Raw genomic sequence first — 16,032 nt, forward strand, 5'->3', positions numbered from 1 at the left:
AGACAGAGGGGGGAGCAGAACAGGCAGATTGAGGAAGTACATTGCTGAGGGGAGCAGCTGGTGGGTCAGGAGAGGTCTACAGCACCATGTGGATCATCTCCTGGGCCCAGATCACACATTGCACCACCAAGGAGGGCCCGAGAAGTTCGTTTTCGTACAGTTTTTATAGGTTTCCTATAAAAATGGAAGAACTATTGATGTTTCAATCATTTATGTTTATGGAGCTTTAGAACAAACCTGCATAATTTAATAAGGTAAATCTCTGCCTTGCCTAACAAGCTGGGAATCTTCACTCTACTAGGGTAAAGCTCAAAATACCTCACTTTATTCAAAATCAGTCACACTTTTTTGGTGACATATTTCCCTTTCCCATTATTACTGATTTCCAAATAGCTGTCAGTGAGTTTCTCCTCTCACTTGTTTATTATTGACTCATTTGGTGGCAAAGTTCATAGAAGTTGGGGACTTGGGAGATGCTTTGAATATTTTCATGAAAGCATTGCTGAAATGATTCAGAGGAAGAGGCGGCCAGTTGGAAGAAAAGATTGTTCGGTAATACACTAGTTTTCAACAACATGCTTAGAGAACTCTTAAAGTGGATTGGGTGTCAACCTAATGAACACGATGTTTTGATTTAACTTTTTTAAGTTTATGTGATGGTGTATCTTTCCAAAATGGGCAAATAGTCGAGTTAGAGAATCTTTTGAGGCTTTCTTCTACCAAGAATTGGAGGGAGGGATGTTGATACAATCTCAGATATGACATGAATGCTATTCTAGGCAATGTTGCCTCATGTCTTGTAAGAAATGAGTAAAGGGTGAGCACATTTGTTTGGCTCCATCTTCTGCAAAAGACAGACAATGTGTAGGTGAAATGTGAGGCTAACCACAGGGTGCCCAGGCCAGGCTTAATCACCCCATCTTGGTATTGTGTTTTTTTTCTCCCATCCTGCCACTTTCCCAATGCAATGTTAATGAAAACAAACAAACAACAACCAAAAAAAGGCTTTGAAAGTGAAGGGATTGTTTCTTGATTTTCTGCTGCTAAGAATAATGAAAGTCTTGTTAACACAGAGATGTATAACAGTTACTCTTAGGGACCATGGGTTGATGTTAGTGTGGTCAGTCCTGGATTAAATCATCTATCTCCAATTTGTGTAACAATATTGGTATATGAAGCTACACTCATTACTATTCACATTTTCTATGTTAAAAGTTGTGCTTTGAGCCCTCCCTAGTGGCGCAATGGGTTAGGACGCAGCACTGCAAGCTGGCTGCAGCAGCTTCAATGCAAGTTCAACCCCTACCTGGAGGTGATCCACATGGCGTGGCAGACCTCTCCTGACCCGCCCGCTGCTCTCCTCCGCAGTGTACTTTGTACATATGCCTGTTCTGCTCCCCACTCTGTCTCTGGTGAATCCTCTCATCGCCCCTGCACCTCTGGCCTGTACCCCAGTTCTATATGCATAAATAAGTAAATATTTTTTGTTATGTTTCACTTCCAAATATGAAAAAAAAAAAGTGGTGCTCTATTTTCATCACTGAGTATGATTGGTGAAATTGGCCATGCAAGTTTCTAAAATGCCATGCTATGGCCTCCCTCGTGGCATAAGGGCTTAAGTCTCAGCACTATGAAGCTATCAGCAGTCACTGCAGCATGAGCTCAATCTCCGGCTGGCAGTTGACCCCCATCACAAAACAGACCTCTCCTATCTCTCCTGATGCTCCCTGCAGCAGTCTATTTCAGTAGATCAGCCTGTTCTCCTCCCCATTCTGTGTCTGGTGAATCCTCTTTCCTCCAGCCCCACACATCTGGCCTGTACCTCAGTTCTTGTATGCATAAAGAAATAAAATAAATATTTTAAAAAATCAATAAAATAAAATACCATGCTCTTCAAACCTACTTTATTCACAGAAATGTTGCCCAATTTATTTTCCCCAAGGTAAAGTACGTTTTTAATGTTATTTTATTGAGGGTGGGGTAGGATATCTGTCATTTAAGAAAATGAACAGAAAATGTTAAAAGCAATGAATTGCAGCAGGGGATCAGTGCACAAGCGGATTTGGCGGGTCTTGGAGTGAAGAAGCCTTACTCCCTTCACATGGCTTCATGTTCTAATACCAGTCAAGCAGTGGTGATGCTTGAGTTCCTCTTGCCTTGTCAAGGGACACAGCAATTGACCAAGGAAAACTCTTTGGCCCCATAGAGAATGAGTGTCCTTCCTGAATTGGGTCTAACCAGGAAGCTGTCTGGAAGTATATGGTCATAATCACCTCGTGAAAATGTGCGACAAGTGGATTTCAGGAAAAACTCATGGTTCTCTGTAGCATCCAAGTGGCAACTTTGCATAGGTAAGTGATAGGTCTGAACTGGAATTGAACGGCCTTCTATGGCGTGGGGGTCAATGGTAGGTTTAAAGAGAAGGGAAGGTTTTCTGCAACTTTGGCTACTCAAGCTGACAGTAGTAACCACTGGTTTCAAGAAACAAAACAACTTGGTTGGTTTGGTTCAGAGTTCATTTCATCCCCAGATGTGAGTGATATTTAGTGTAGGAAGTTGGCTTGTCTCATAATACCCACAGGTAGAACATTCTGTCTGCAATTACAAATTATCTTTTATATTAATTAAAGGAGTGTCTGAGTACTGGTGATTCTTGGTACTGAATTGTTTTGACTGTGAAGTTCTTAAACTTTTTTGCTTCATAATATTAATGCAGCTCATGTTAGAGACCCTCTTAACATCAATGACTTATAGTTGAAACATTATGTCTTTTGCTTTTAATAAATGAAAAATGTTATTTATTTAGCTCTGGGAAAATAAATAACACAATAAGTGACAAAAAGCTAAATAAAATAGACTGATGTTAAATGATCATCTCCATGCACAATAGTATTATTATAGAAAAAAAATTAAACTTATTATTTGTATTTGCTTCCCCCCCCCCCAGTTTTAACTATAAGGATGCTTCAGAAGTTGAATTATTAAGAAAATTCCACAGCTATACTAACCCCACATATTTGTGATGTGACTGTGTGAGGTTAAGGTTCCACTTCCATGAGAAAATAAATTTCTCTCCTTGGGGATTTTGAAGTAGCCCTCTAGGAACTTTAAAAACATGTCTTTCATCAGGATACTTCTAAAATAGGGGGAAATGCAGCCCTCATCTATCAAAACAATCTATTTGGGTATAGATAATCTTCAGGCTCTGAAATTCTCGACATGACCACCATTCTAGGGGAGGAGTTTCTGGTAGCCCAGCTTGCAGCTAGCAGCCCCTCAAGCTGCACCAAAAGTAGGATTAACAAAATTGAAGAGAAAGCACTTGTGATTTTTCTTCCTAGAAGTTAGATGCTTCATTGGGTAGGAAGGGAAAGGAGATTTTGCATCAAGCTTGCCTTCACACTCAGTCCTGGAGGAAAGCTACTAAATCTACCCATGTGCACCCTTTGTGGAGTGTATTTAGTGTCCTATGAATGTCACTCTGGACCAAGCCCCTAAAAATGAGGGAAATTCAGTGAACCAAGGCCACTACCTGTGGTAATACCAGTTCACCTAGGTCCTTACCTGAAGAACCATATTAATCTGATTTGAGGCACCACTGGCCAGGACACAGCATGTAAGAAAAACCTAACTTCCAGGTAGGGCAATGTCACACAGAATTCAGAGGTTGCAGTTTACATCACTAATAGAGCTGGAAAGAGCACTGCTCCAGGGAGCATCTTTACGAATGTAGCTAGGCCTCCCCTTCCAGGGCCCTCTCCTGAAGCCACAGATACCAGTGCCAGCCCCTCTTCAATCTCTGCTTCTGTTGTCTGTTGTCCACATAGGTGGTGTGGGGCAGCAGTTGTAGTCACTTGGTCAATAGGCCCCAAGGGGGTCAGCAAGGCCTAACCCAGGTCACACAGCTGCCCTACCAGACCCAGATGCGCCTCCCCCCCCCACACACACACCATGAGCACTTCACTTAGGCTGGGCTCAGTGGGAAACTACCAGGTCAGCAGGCAATCGGCCCATTCTCTGAGCAATGCCTCTCACCACTGCCTGCTGTGCAGGCACTGCAGGGTCCATCGGAGCACGTTGCACTCATCTCAGGGCTGGGTAGCCCAGACCCAGTGCAACCTCCTGGGCAGTCCCCGGTCTGTAGGAAGCCACCTCAGGCACTGGTCAGTATAGGTCTCAGGGAATGGCCAGCACTGGGGCGGCTGCTGAGTGCTTCTTTCTTCAGAGTACAAAAGTATGTGAGTGTCAGTTCTCTTCCAAGAACAGAGTTGCTTTTCTCATGCTCACCCTCAAATCTAGCATATTTATGCAAGGAAAATGTGGCTTCAGGAGAAAATGCAGGGCCTAAGAATGAGCAACAGGTACACATTGCTCATTAGGGCTTCTCTAGGCCCACTCTGGTTTGCCTATATTTTTACCCACCATCCCTTAGGCTATTTCAGTGCAAGAAGCATGGTAGGCAATAAGGATGAGACCCAGAGGAAAGGAACATGAAGACTGTATATCACATAGTGCTTAGTAATGCAGACTAGAGTAGCTTTCCAGAAGCCTCTCCACTTGCCCATCTAATAGGAAATTGGGGGCTTGCAAGGGCTTTTTTCAAAGAGGGGAAACAATTTTTTTGGACTACTTTAGGTATTATTCTTTCTTTTGAGCCTCTCTCACGACCTTCCCCTCAGCCTCCTTCCCCAGACTCAAGACTTAGGACAGGTGAATGTGGTTCGAGACACTGCAGTATCCGTCCGCCGAGTCCAGCCGCGCTGATTCACAGACGCGACTGCCGAGATGCGTGTACATTTGGGGCGCGTGCTTTGGGGGTTTAGTTGGAAAGTGTGGTGGTGGGACTCCTGGGAATGTGGAACTAACACCAGAACGTTCAGCTATTAGTGTGCTTCTCTACGTCCAACGCTGCTTTTTCTCTATCCAGATCCCGCCGCCAGGGGTGGGGGCGGGACGGAAGTCACCGGCCGCAGCGAAAAGGAGCTCTGCGACACTCGGTATCCCTCCGCTCGCAGAGGCCGGATCCCCTTCCGCGACACTAGCTCCTCCCCCGGTGCATTTTGGTACTGGGGACGTGGCCAGCAAGGTCTGCGGAGGAAAAGGTAGATGGTAGTGTTCCGAGCGGGTCCCTGAGGAGCCCTGGGGACGAGGAAGTGAGGGGAGGCTGGGAAGTACCGAAAAGTGACAGTTGGCAGTTACGGCCCTTGATCTGATTAAGCACGTATCTCGGCCTAAATCCCGGTGCCGGGCCCTTCCCTAAACACAGTTGCCGCCATTGTTTCGTGTCCTTGTATCTGCCTGACTGTCAGTCCCTCTTTCTGTAGGCCACAGCAGCCCTTGAGGCAAGGAAGTGAGAAAACTGCCACTGATCCGAGCAGAGCAGGTCAGTGAGAAGACGGGCATCGCTTGGGAGTGTGGATCTGGGTGTCAGATACCAACTGGGAAACGTGACCTGGTCCTGGGGCGCGGGGCGGTGAGAGGGAGAGGGACGGAGGTGATTTGAGTGGCACACACAGCGATAAATTTAAAATGATCTGCCTCTTGTTGGCTTGGTTTCCAGACACTCGCCCCACCTCTGACCATGTTTAGGGAGGGAGAGCACAGTAGCGGCTTCTAGTGGAGAAATGGCTGAGTATGACTGAAGAGGGGCTGCTGCTATGCGAGAAGACAGTTGTCTCGCGAAGGAGAGCTTGCAAAAAAAGGTGGTAAATGTTTAATAATAACCAAAGCCCCAGATTACCAAAGGATTTCAGTCGTGTTTACTAGTGTGACCGTTTATAACCAGGTCTCTCCTACTGACTTCATTTGGCCGCTGGATTTGTATCATGCATTAATATGTGAAGGTCTGTTCCTAAATTTGCTGCACTACACGTTTCTATACAGATCTGTAGGGAGCAATGGACCCCAAAGGGAGAGGGAAAAATTGTTCTGATATCCAAGTGTGAGCAGTGCTTGAAGGTGGTAGAAGGTTAAGACTAGAGCAGATAGGGGCTTAGGAGAAACTCTAGAGCCATTTTCTGCCATTTTTCCAAACAGCCCTTGTGTTGCAGAAAATGGTAAGACTTTGGGAGAAAGAAGAAACAAAAAAAACCCTGAAATTTGGAAATAATACTTCTCATTTTCCTAGCCCATTTTTATCATGTGTCTGACATTTGTGCTGTTTGTAGGGATGCTTTAGTAGTCTCTGTGGGGGAATTATTGGGTTTTAGGAAGGGAGCAGAGGAGCCTGGAGATTTGGGGGGAAGGGATGGGAGAAAGGGAACTAGGAAAGATTTGGCAAACAGATACCCGGGCCCAGAAAGGATCAGTATGCTAGTGCGGATCTCTACCAAAGACTCAGTCTCTCCACGGTTTCTATTTATTTATTTATTTATTTGTGAATCTCTATGTGTAGACCTGCCCCTAGGTATTTGGAATTCTCAGCTGTGAACATTTGTAAATAGTAACCCAACTTGAAACTAAGAAAAAAAGCAAAGTGCCATCTATTAGGATTGGTGTGAGAGTGGGCAGATAAGGAATGATTGAGACTAGACAATTCTATTTCTTCAATTTTACTGGCTTAACATATAATTGGTTTCCTGCTGCTTTAGTTGGAAGTCTTGGTAACTGGGGGGCGGGGGAGGGGAGTATAGAAAGCTAACACCTGCTTTTCTTGCATCCCACTTAGATTTCTTGTACTCCTGTCTTACCTTGCCCAATCCTGAGCTAGGACTTGCCGAATAAATCATTGGAGAGAAAAGTAGTGGTAAGCAGGGAGGGAAGGGAGCATCCATTAAGCAGTGCAATGAGGGGAGGGGACCAATAGGAAAGAAACACTAGACAGGTGGCAAATCTAGGAACCAACCATGATCTTTTTTCAGAGATCAGTTTCTATATCCATCTTTGTCCATAGATCTGCCTGTAGGTCTGGCATAGGGCTAGCCATCGTTGGAAGCAAGAAAGGAGAAGAAAAATAAGATCATTGCAGGTTGGTATCAGTGAAGACCTATCGAATAAGGTCGTAGAGATCTGTTTGTGCCTAGTAAGGGTGAACAGCCAGTCTAGGGATTCCTTAGTCTTACTCCCATTCAGTTTTCCCACTCACCAGACTTCTGTTTTGTGTGTGGGGAAAACATTATTAGCATCCACACTTGGGAGTGTGTGAAATGAGGGAAGACTGCTAATTATCTACCTTTCCCAGTCAACTCTGAATTTCTCTACTACCCTGTCTCTGATAATCAACATGAGACAAAAATTGGGAGAGACTCAATGCCCTCTTTCTTCCTCCATCTCTAGGTCCAACTGCAGTGGCAGATCTGGTGATTTTGGAGTGATAGAAGACCACCAACCTCCACAGGCTGCTCTCAGGCACACAACTCTTTCCTTTCCCAGAGGAGCATCCTCTTCCTCATTGGCAGAGCCTGTAGTTGGAGAGGGACTAAGTGACTACTGGACTTGGATGCAAACATCAACCTGTGATAGACCTTTGGTCAAGGCAAGACCAGCGTGGGGCATATAACTTAGCCTTGCCTTTAACTTTGATCATAACTGGCTCTGAGGCTAAGGCAAGGGTAGAGAAGGGGCTAGGACTGGCCTGAAAACTGGAATCTGGTCCTGGCTGGCAACACTAGAATCAAGGCTAAGATCCAGGCCAAGGAAGTGACTGAGCCAGAACTGCAAATAAGACCCGTGACCCAGGCCAAGTCTGGAGATGGAGCAGTGGCCAGGACCCAGACAGTGACCTGAGGCCATGGCTAAGATAAAGGAAACAATCAACATGAAAGCTGTAACTAAGACTAGAGTCACGGCTAAGACTAAGGCAAAACCCCTGACAGAACCCAGTACAGTCCAAACCGAGTCAGAGGCCATGCCTGTACCCAGGGTCAGTGTTGTGACCAAGCATGAGGTCCAGGCTGGGGCTGTAAGTAAAGTAAAGATCAGGTCCTTTGCCAAGGCTGATGAAAAGGCCAATGTTGTGTCCAAGCCTGGGAGAAGGGGAGAGGTCAGCATCAATTTCAGGGCTGGGGACAAAGCTGGTATTATAATAGAGTCCAGTGATAGGGATGAAGAAAATGTCTGCTCCTGGTTCTGGACTGGAGAAGAGCCTAGTGTAGGATCCTGGTTCTGGCCTGAAGAAGAGAACCCTACTCAAGCTTATACTCCCCCACCTAAGATCCAGGAAAAGCCGAAGCCTACACCCGAACCTGAACTTACTATAAAGCAAAAAGCAGCTGCATGGTCACGGATCAGGTTTAGTGTCCTAGTTCCATTAGGGGAAGGGGAACCACCTTTACCTGCTGAAGGAAATTGGACTCTAGTTGAGACCTTGATTGAAACACCTCTGGGAATTCGACCTCTGACAAAGATCCCACCGTATAAAGGGCCTTACTTCCAGACCTTAGCTGAGATCAAAAGTCAGATTAGGTACAGGGAAAAGTATAGGCCCAATCCAAGAACCTGCCGCTGCAAATCACGTGACTTTAGTTTAGAGCCTAAAGAATTCGATAAACTTGTTGCCCTACTTAAGTTAACTAAGGATCCTTTCATTCATGAAATAGCCAGGATGATAATGGGCATCAGTCCTGCTTATCCATTTACACAAGATATAATTCATGATGTTGGTGTGACTGTTATGATTGAAAACTTGGTCAATAATCCCAATGTTAAAGAACACCCTAGTGTTTTAAATATAGTGGACAACTCTGAGTCTTCTGAAGAATTAAAAACAGGAGAGTCACATACACATCAAGTTTGTAAGGACATATTCTCTTACCCATTAAACTCCCCTATGCAACTAGCTGCACTAAAATTATTATTGCATCCAAGTGTGAAAGTTGAGGATCACCATGTGATTGCCAATTACATTCCAGATTTCCTTACCTTGTTAAACAAGGGAAGTGTCAAAACCAAGTTTTCTGTTTTAAAAGTGTTTTCGCGCCTGTCTAAAAATCAAGCCAACACAAGAGAACTGATCAGTGCCAAAGTTCTATCATCACTGGTTGCACTCTTTAACAAGAATGAGTCAAAGGCCAACATTCTTAATGTCATTGAAATATTTGAGAATATAAACTTCCAATTCAAAAAGAAGGGGAAGCTGTTTACCAAGGAACAGTTCACTAAATCTGAACTCATTTCCATATTCCAGGAAGCAAAAGAGTTTCGTCAGAAACTCCGAGACTTAGCAGAGCACAGTGATCCTGAGGTGAGAGATAAAGTTATACGATTAATACTCAAACTCTGAATAGTCATACATTCCTCACAAAGCCTTGAAAAATGTTTTGGTGTTGCAATATAAAACCAGTGCATATTACAATTGAAAATTCAATAGTTACGTGAAGTGTGTGATTGGAGGCAATTTTATGAATGTTAAATGATCCTGAGAGCTTGAATGTTGTTGATTTTTATTGTGGTGTATAAATTGTTATATTTTTAGTATTTCTGCATATGATCTGATAATGAACCTATTCATCCTAAGTAAGCTATACTCCCATGCTTTATGGTGGCGTAAGTGTATTTGCGACTTCATTTACATGTTAATAAAGTACTAAAACTGGAGAAAACGTTGTTTTAGTTGAAGTCTACTTGGAGGGATAAAGCACAAACAACACAAAAATGATAAAGAATATTTTATCTGTGTGTTAGGGGCTACAAACCTAAGTTCACACTGACACATCGTTTAGTTTCCACGTATTCAAGGAGTAGAATCACTGCACACGAAGACAGAGCTACTAGCTGACTTAGGTCCTAGCTGATAGGACTTTTAGTGAGGAATGAAGCACTTGGTGAGCAGTTTTGGGAAAGGGGCGAAGGCACAAACATAGAAGGAAGGGAATACAGAAGTTTTCATTTCAGTCTAAATCCCAGAATTCCAGCACAGCCATTCATACAGTCTGTCTCATCTGGATACCTTGAATTTATTTAACCCCAAAGAACATTCCTGTTCAGCAAAGCCATGGAAGTGTGGCTTTGAAGGGACTCAACCCCAGTGTGCCTTCAACATCCAGGGGTACCATATTTACTGCATCATCTGGCACTACCCACCCCTGTAGTCCTGGGCCTCACTATAGAAACGCTTCATGAACGAACTCAGTAGAACCTGTGAACTCTCATCCTTGCTTTTGTTTACTGGTCAATGTTTTTGACCTGGTGATTCACACCTGCCCTTGCTAGTAGCCCTTTGTTTGTGCTCAGTTCTATGGACACCTCAGCACACCAAAATCTTATATGGTGTGCAGTTAAGAAGAAATTAATTTCCCTAATCCCAACGTGCTATTTGTACAGTTTACAGAGCTACAGCCAGTTCTTTCTATTCATACACAACTGCTAGAGTCAGGCTGGGAACTTGTGACATAGAATGACATAGAATGCCAGACTATAGGATTGGGCTCTGGGGTCATTGCCACCTCTCCTACACTTTTGCTCCTTTGCTCAAGTTAGTGTTCTCTTAGCTCTGCTGCCCAGAATTAGGAAATGCAGATAACAGGAGTAGTGTAAGAATTCTTTTCACAGCTCTCCTGTGACTCTTCAGGTGCCTCTGTTTGTCTCCTTTTCTTAATAAGTCTTTCCTTTCAAAATGTAAAAAAAAAAAAAAATCCTTTGAACTTCCTCTCTTATCTCTTTTTGTGTATTGGGAGGAAAGCTTAACCTAAAATATCTCAACATAGTGTCATGTACCCCTACTTTTATCAATCCCTAAATAAGTATCAAGATTAGGTCTGAATCGTTCCTACATCTAGGCGTCAAGATGGACAACTAGCCACATTAGTGCATTAAGGATGAAAAATAGGCTTTTTGCAGTGTTCCACTGCAATTTAAATAATTTTTTGTAGTTATTATAAATTCCTCTTTAATCCATAGAACTCACCAAGCCTGGAATTCCAGCTGAGAGGATTACTTTCAGAGTTGGGAGTCTTCACAGTGTGATTGAACAAGACCATTTGGAAATAAATGTCTTATGCGACATATACTTAGTTGATGGCTAAGGAATGTTCCAATCTCAGCTAAATGGAAAGGTGAGTATGAACTGTAGGTATTTGTAAAAAAAAAAAATAAATAAATAAATAAGCTGATCATTTCTCCTTGAGAGAGAACTATGGGACACAGTCATTTCAGAATCATTCCTTAAAGTCCGAACCTCATTACTCATCTAGTTTCATCTCCTTTCCTGGAAAAATAATTTGGGCAAGCCATTGTTGTGTTAGGGCTGACCTAGTTGTTACCTCTCTTAAAATTGTTTCTGCCAAGGGCTAAAAAATCTGTGGAGCTCTCATTTCCTGTCATGGAGTAAAGCTAGTATATTATCTTTCTAGAGCACAGCTGGATCCTCTACCCTACCCACTTATCCTCTACCCTACCCTCATTTTAAGAGAGGAACTTTTGGTGGGAATTCTTCTATAAAATACCACATTCCGCTTTCAAGACTCTTTCCTTCAGCTCCTTACCATTTCTTGCCATTATATCCTGCCATTTGACATACAGTCCAGTCACACCAGACTGCTGTTTTATGAACTTTCCTATTTTGTGCATTTCCTCACGGTGTTCCTTCATCTGACAATGCCTTCCAACCATTTTCCTGCCTATGGGGAAACTACTCATTCTTTTAGGCCCAGCCCAAATGCCAGATCTTTTTTTTTTTTTTAAGGATTTATTTATTTGTACATACAGAACTGGGGTACAGGCCAGAGGCTCAGGGGCGGTGAGTGGCTTCACCAGAGACAGAGTGGGGAGCAGAACAGGCAGATGGACGAAGTTCACTGCTGAGGGGAGCAGTGGGCGGGTCAGGAGAGGTCTGCCACGCCATGTGGTCACCTCCGGGGCAGGCGGGAATTGAACTCATGCGGAAGTAGCTTTAGCTTCTCAGTGCTGTGCTTTAACCCGCTGCGCCACCAGGAAGGGCCAAATGCCAGATCTTTTTACAATTTTCCCTGATAACCTATCCTCTCTGTTTTCATGTTTGAATAAATAGCTCCTTCTGTGTTCCTAGAGCTTTTTATTTACATCTGTACTTTTGCCTATATCTTTGGACCATGTCTTATTAATATATGACTATATATTTAATTAAGGTATAACATTTCAATAATGCTCAAGTGTATAATTCAGTGGCATTAATTGGATTCACAATGTTTTGCAACCTACACTACTGTTTCCAAAACTGGTTCATCACCTAAAAGAGAAAGTAATTCCCTCCCCCTCTCCCTGTAGCCTTGGTAATCTCCAGTCTATTTCTGTCTCAATAAATATATCTATCCTAAATATCTTATAAATGGAATCATACAATATTTATGGCTTTGTATCTGATTATTTCACTTAGCATAAAGTTTTCCCTTTTTTAAAGATTTATTTATGCACACAAGAACTGGGGTACAGGCCATAGGTACAGGGGGTGGGAGTGAAAGGATTCACTAAAGACAGAGTGGGAAGCAGAACAAGCAGATATACTGAAACACACTCCTGAGGGGAGCAGCAGGAGGGTCAGGAGAAGTCTGTGGCGCCATGTGGGCCACATTCCTGACTGGGGATCGAACTCATGTTCATGCTGCAGTGGCTGCAGGTAGCTTAATGGTGCTGTGCTTTAACCTGTGGCTCCATCGCAGAGGGCCCTTAGCATAAAGTTTTCCAAGAACTCCATCCTTTTTATGACCTAATAATATTCCAGTGTGCTTAAACACCATCTTTTGTTTACTCATTCATTTGTTAGTTGGCATCTTTGATTTGTTTCTACCTTTTAACTATTGTGGATAATTCTGTAATGAGCATTGGTGTACAAGTGTCTGCTACAGCTGCTGCTTTCACTTCTTTTGAATATATACCAAGAAGTAGAATTGTTGGGCCATATGGTAATTATAGGTTTAGCTTTTTGAGAAACTGCCAAACTCTTTTCCACAGCAGCTGCACCATTTTACGTGCCCACCACCAACAATAAACAAGGGATTCAAGTTGTCTGCATCCTTGCCAACACATTATTTTACATTTTTAATAGCCATCCTCATAGGTGTGATATAGTATCTTACTGTGTTTTAATTTTTGTTTCTCTAATGACTTACAGTGACCATTTTTTTTCCATGTTTATTGGGTGTTTGTATATCTTCTTTGGAGTAATATCTATTCAAGCTCATCGTTGTTGGATTGTAATAGTCTTTTGTGCAGTCTAGGTACAAGTGCCTTGTAAGCTATATGACTTGAAAATATTTTCTCTGGTTGTTTGTGCTTTTGGTATTATATCTAAGAATCTGTTGCCAAATTCAAAGCGAGGAAGAGTTAACACTATTTTCTTCTAAGTGTTCTGTAATTATGACTCACATTTAAGTCATTGATCCATTTTGAGTAAATTTTTGCATGTAGTATCAACACGGTGGGGGGTCTAACTTTATTTTTATTTTTTTTTATATATGGAAGTCTAGATGTCTCAGCACTATTTTTTTGACAAAAGTTTCCCCATTGAATAGAATTGGCACCCTTGCCAAAATCAGTTGACCATAGACATATGGGCTTATTTCTGGATTCTCATTTCTATTCCATTCATTTCTATGACTGTCCTTAAGTCAGTACCACATATTTTTAATTATGGTAACTTTGTAGTAAGTTCAGCAATCAGGAAGTGTAAGTGCTCCAACTTTTTCTTCTTTTTCAAAATTGCTTTTGTTAATCTGAGTCCCTTTTTATTCCAACTGAAGTTTAGGGTCACTTTTTCAGTTATGCAAAAATTGGGGATTTAAATAGAGATCGCATTGAAAATGTAAATTGCTTTGGGGTGTTGTCAACTCAACAACAGTAAGTCTTCTAATCCAGTGTATCTACAGGATACATATCCACTTATATAAGTCTTTAATTTCTTTTAGCAATATTTTATTGTTTGTATACAAGTGTTTCTTTTTCTTGGTTAAATTTATTCCTGAATGAGTTATTATTTTCTATACTAGTATAAGTGGAATTGCTTTCCTTATTTGCTTTTCAGGTTATTCATGCTGATATACAAAAACATAGCTGATTTTTATGTTTGATCTTATAAACTGCAACTTTGCTAAACTCTAAAAATTATTTCTAGTAGTTTTTCTTTGTAAAGCCTATATATGAACATATCATGTAAAAATAGGGCCACTTTCTTTATTAATTAGACATCTTTTATTTTGGGGGGCATGTTTGCCTTATTTCCTAATCTTAGGGTGAAAGCTTTCAGTCTTTTTCATTTTTAGTATTATGCTAGCTGTGAGTTGTATTGTTTTGTGTGTGGTTTTAAAGCCCTTTATCATGTTAAGGAAGTTCCCTTCTATACCTAATTTTATGAATGTTTTTATCATGAAAGAATATCAGATTTCATCAAATGCTTTTTTGCATCAAATGAGGTAATAGTGTGGGTTTTTCTATAAATGTGATACATTGTTACACTTATACATTCTATAAATGTGATTACATTATCCTATTAAAGTGGTATATTACATTAATTGATTTTTGTATGTTGACTACCGTTACATTCCTGGGGTAAATCCCACTTGATCGTGGTGTTTAATCATATTATATACTATCGGATTTGGTGTGGTAGTATTTTGGAAAATTTCTGCACCTGTTTTTCATAGGAGATTTTGGTTCAGATATTGAGACTAATGATATCACACTTACATACTCAACAAGATAGTATGCAAGTAATAGAGTTTTCTGGGTAGAGCAGAGTGGTTCCCAGATAGTTCCAAAAGTAGCTTGAACACATAGGACAAAGAGATGTTTTTGGGATTTTATACTGGCTAGAGGATGGTTACAAAGTGAAGGTTATTTGAATGTGGTTTGAAATTCCCACCATTGCTAATGAGAGAGAACCCCAGTTTTTTTTTTTTCTTAAATCAACTTGCCTGAATGTGGGGCAGAAGGCCAAGTTATCAACTTTTTCATATATGAGGCAAAGAAGGAGGAGTGAGACTTAAAAACTGTTAGTAGTCAAAGATTTAAAAATGGAGTCAGTCTGTTTATTATGGGAACTATAAAGTATCCACTTCATTTACCAGTGATAGCTAGAAGCATATACAGAACAATTGACATTTTGAATGAAACAAAAGAAATTTAATTGATCAAATTTCCTGAAATAGTTTTGTTCTTGCATCTGTGTCCCAAAAATTGAATATTAGAATATCCTAGAGCTGCAAGGATTCAATAAAACAAAACATAAATGTCATAAGTAACTTAAGTGCTAATGCCAATATATAAATAATAGGGTTTGACAATTAATATAATAAATAACAGTTATTTTCCTTCTGGGTTTTTCATTGCAAAAACTTTAGTCTTACTCAATTTAGCTTTTTGAACTCCCCAGAGTAAGCTGCTCTCTTGCAAAGGCAGCTTTTGATGAAGCCATTGCTGAACCTGATATATTAAGTGAAGAGTTACACAAAAACAGCATGCTAATGCAATTACTTGAGAGACAACTTGACATTGTGGACACTGAATCCCAAAGGAGACAAGGCTGAAGCATGAAGAGAGGAAAATTAACAGGCCTACCCAATTTTGTCTGCCTCATTCTAAAATTTACAGAGTATTTCATTTGTCATCCATGTTATCCCACAAATAGTTTTTTGTTTACGATTTATGGCAGGTTTATGTTACTTCTGTTTGAATTTCTGTATTTCCCATGTACTTTTCATGTTTCATATTATGGAAGTAGAGCCAATTAACAGTCAGGAAGTCATGTTTTCATCTTGAGGTGGCCAGTAGGAAGATGTAGAATTTTTGTACAAGTTAGTAATGTCTGGCATAGTACTTCCAGTACATTACAGCTTCACAAAGGCCAGTGTTTAAGTTGCTTCCATGGCTAAGCAAAGTAAGCTGCCTCATATTGGTTTTTCCTGGTAGGGGGTAAGAGGGGTAATTGGTTCTACTCAATGGTAGTTATTGTAAGTGCTTTAAGGTTGGGAGTACTTAGAAGACTGTAGCAGACAGAGATATCCCATGGATATTACATGTTAGAACATGTGTATCCGTGGACTCCTTAATGTGCACGACTTTTACTATAGCTGAAGAAGTGTCCCTCCGTGTTATTTTGTCTTGACAAGGCATTTATTTTTTTTT

At 41.3% G+C, this 16,032-nt stretch overlaps 1 protein-coding gene across 4 annotated transcripts; it reads left to right on the forward strand.

The window, feature by feature from the left end:
* Positions 1–5,031: 5,031 nt before the first annotated feature.
* Positions 5,032–9,528, forward strand: ARMCX5 (armadillo repeat containing, X-linked 5). Of its 4 annotated transcripts, XM_012727122.1 has the most exons (5): positions 5,032–5,102; positions 5,325–5,383; positions 5,561–5,702; positions 6,668–6,745; positions 7,276–9,528. In XM_012727122.1, the coding sequence occupies exon 5, from the start codon at positions 7,730–7,732 to the stop codon at positions 9,218–9,220; it is 1,491 nt and encodes a 496-aa protein (XP_012582576.1). In that variant the 5' UTR covers positions 5,032–5,102; positions 5,325–5,383; positions 5,561–5,702; positions 6,668–6,745; positions 7,276–7,729; the 3' UTR covers positions 9,221–9,528. The 4 variants fall into 4 exon arrangements, with proteins under 4 accessions (XP_012582576.1, XP_012582577.1, XP_012582578.1 ...); XM_012727123.1 differs by lacking the exon at positions 6,668–6,745; XM_012727124.1 differs by lacking the exon at positions 5,561–5,702.
* The last annotated feature ends 6,504 nt before the right edge of the window (positions 9,529–16,032 follow it).

Source organism: Condylura cristata, unplaced genomic scaffold, assembly GCF_000260355.1.
Source record: "Condylura cristata isolate star-nosed mole 26May11 unplaced genomic scaffold, ConCri1.0 scaffold00019, whole genome shotgun sequence".
Classification (NCBI taxonomy): Eukaryota; Metazoa; Chordata; class Mammalia; order Eulipotyphla; family Talpidae; genus Condylura; species Condylura cristata.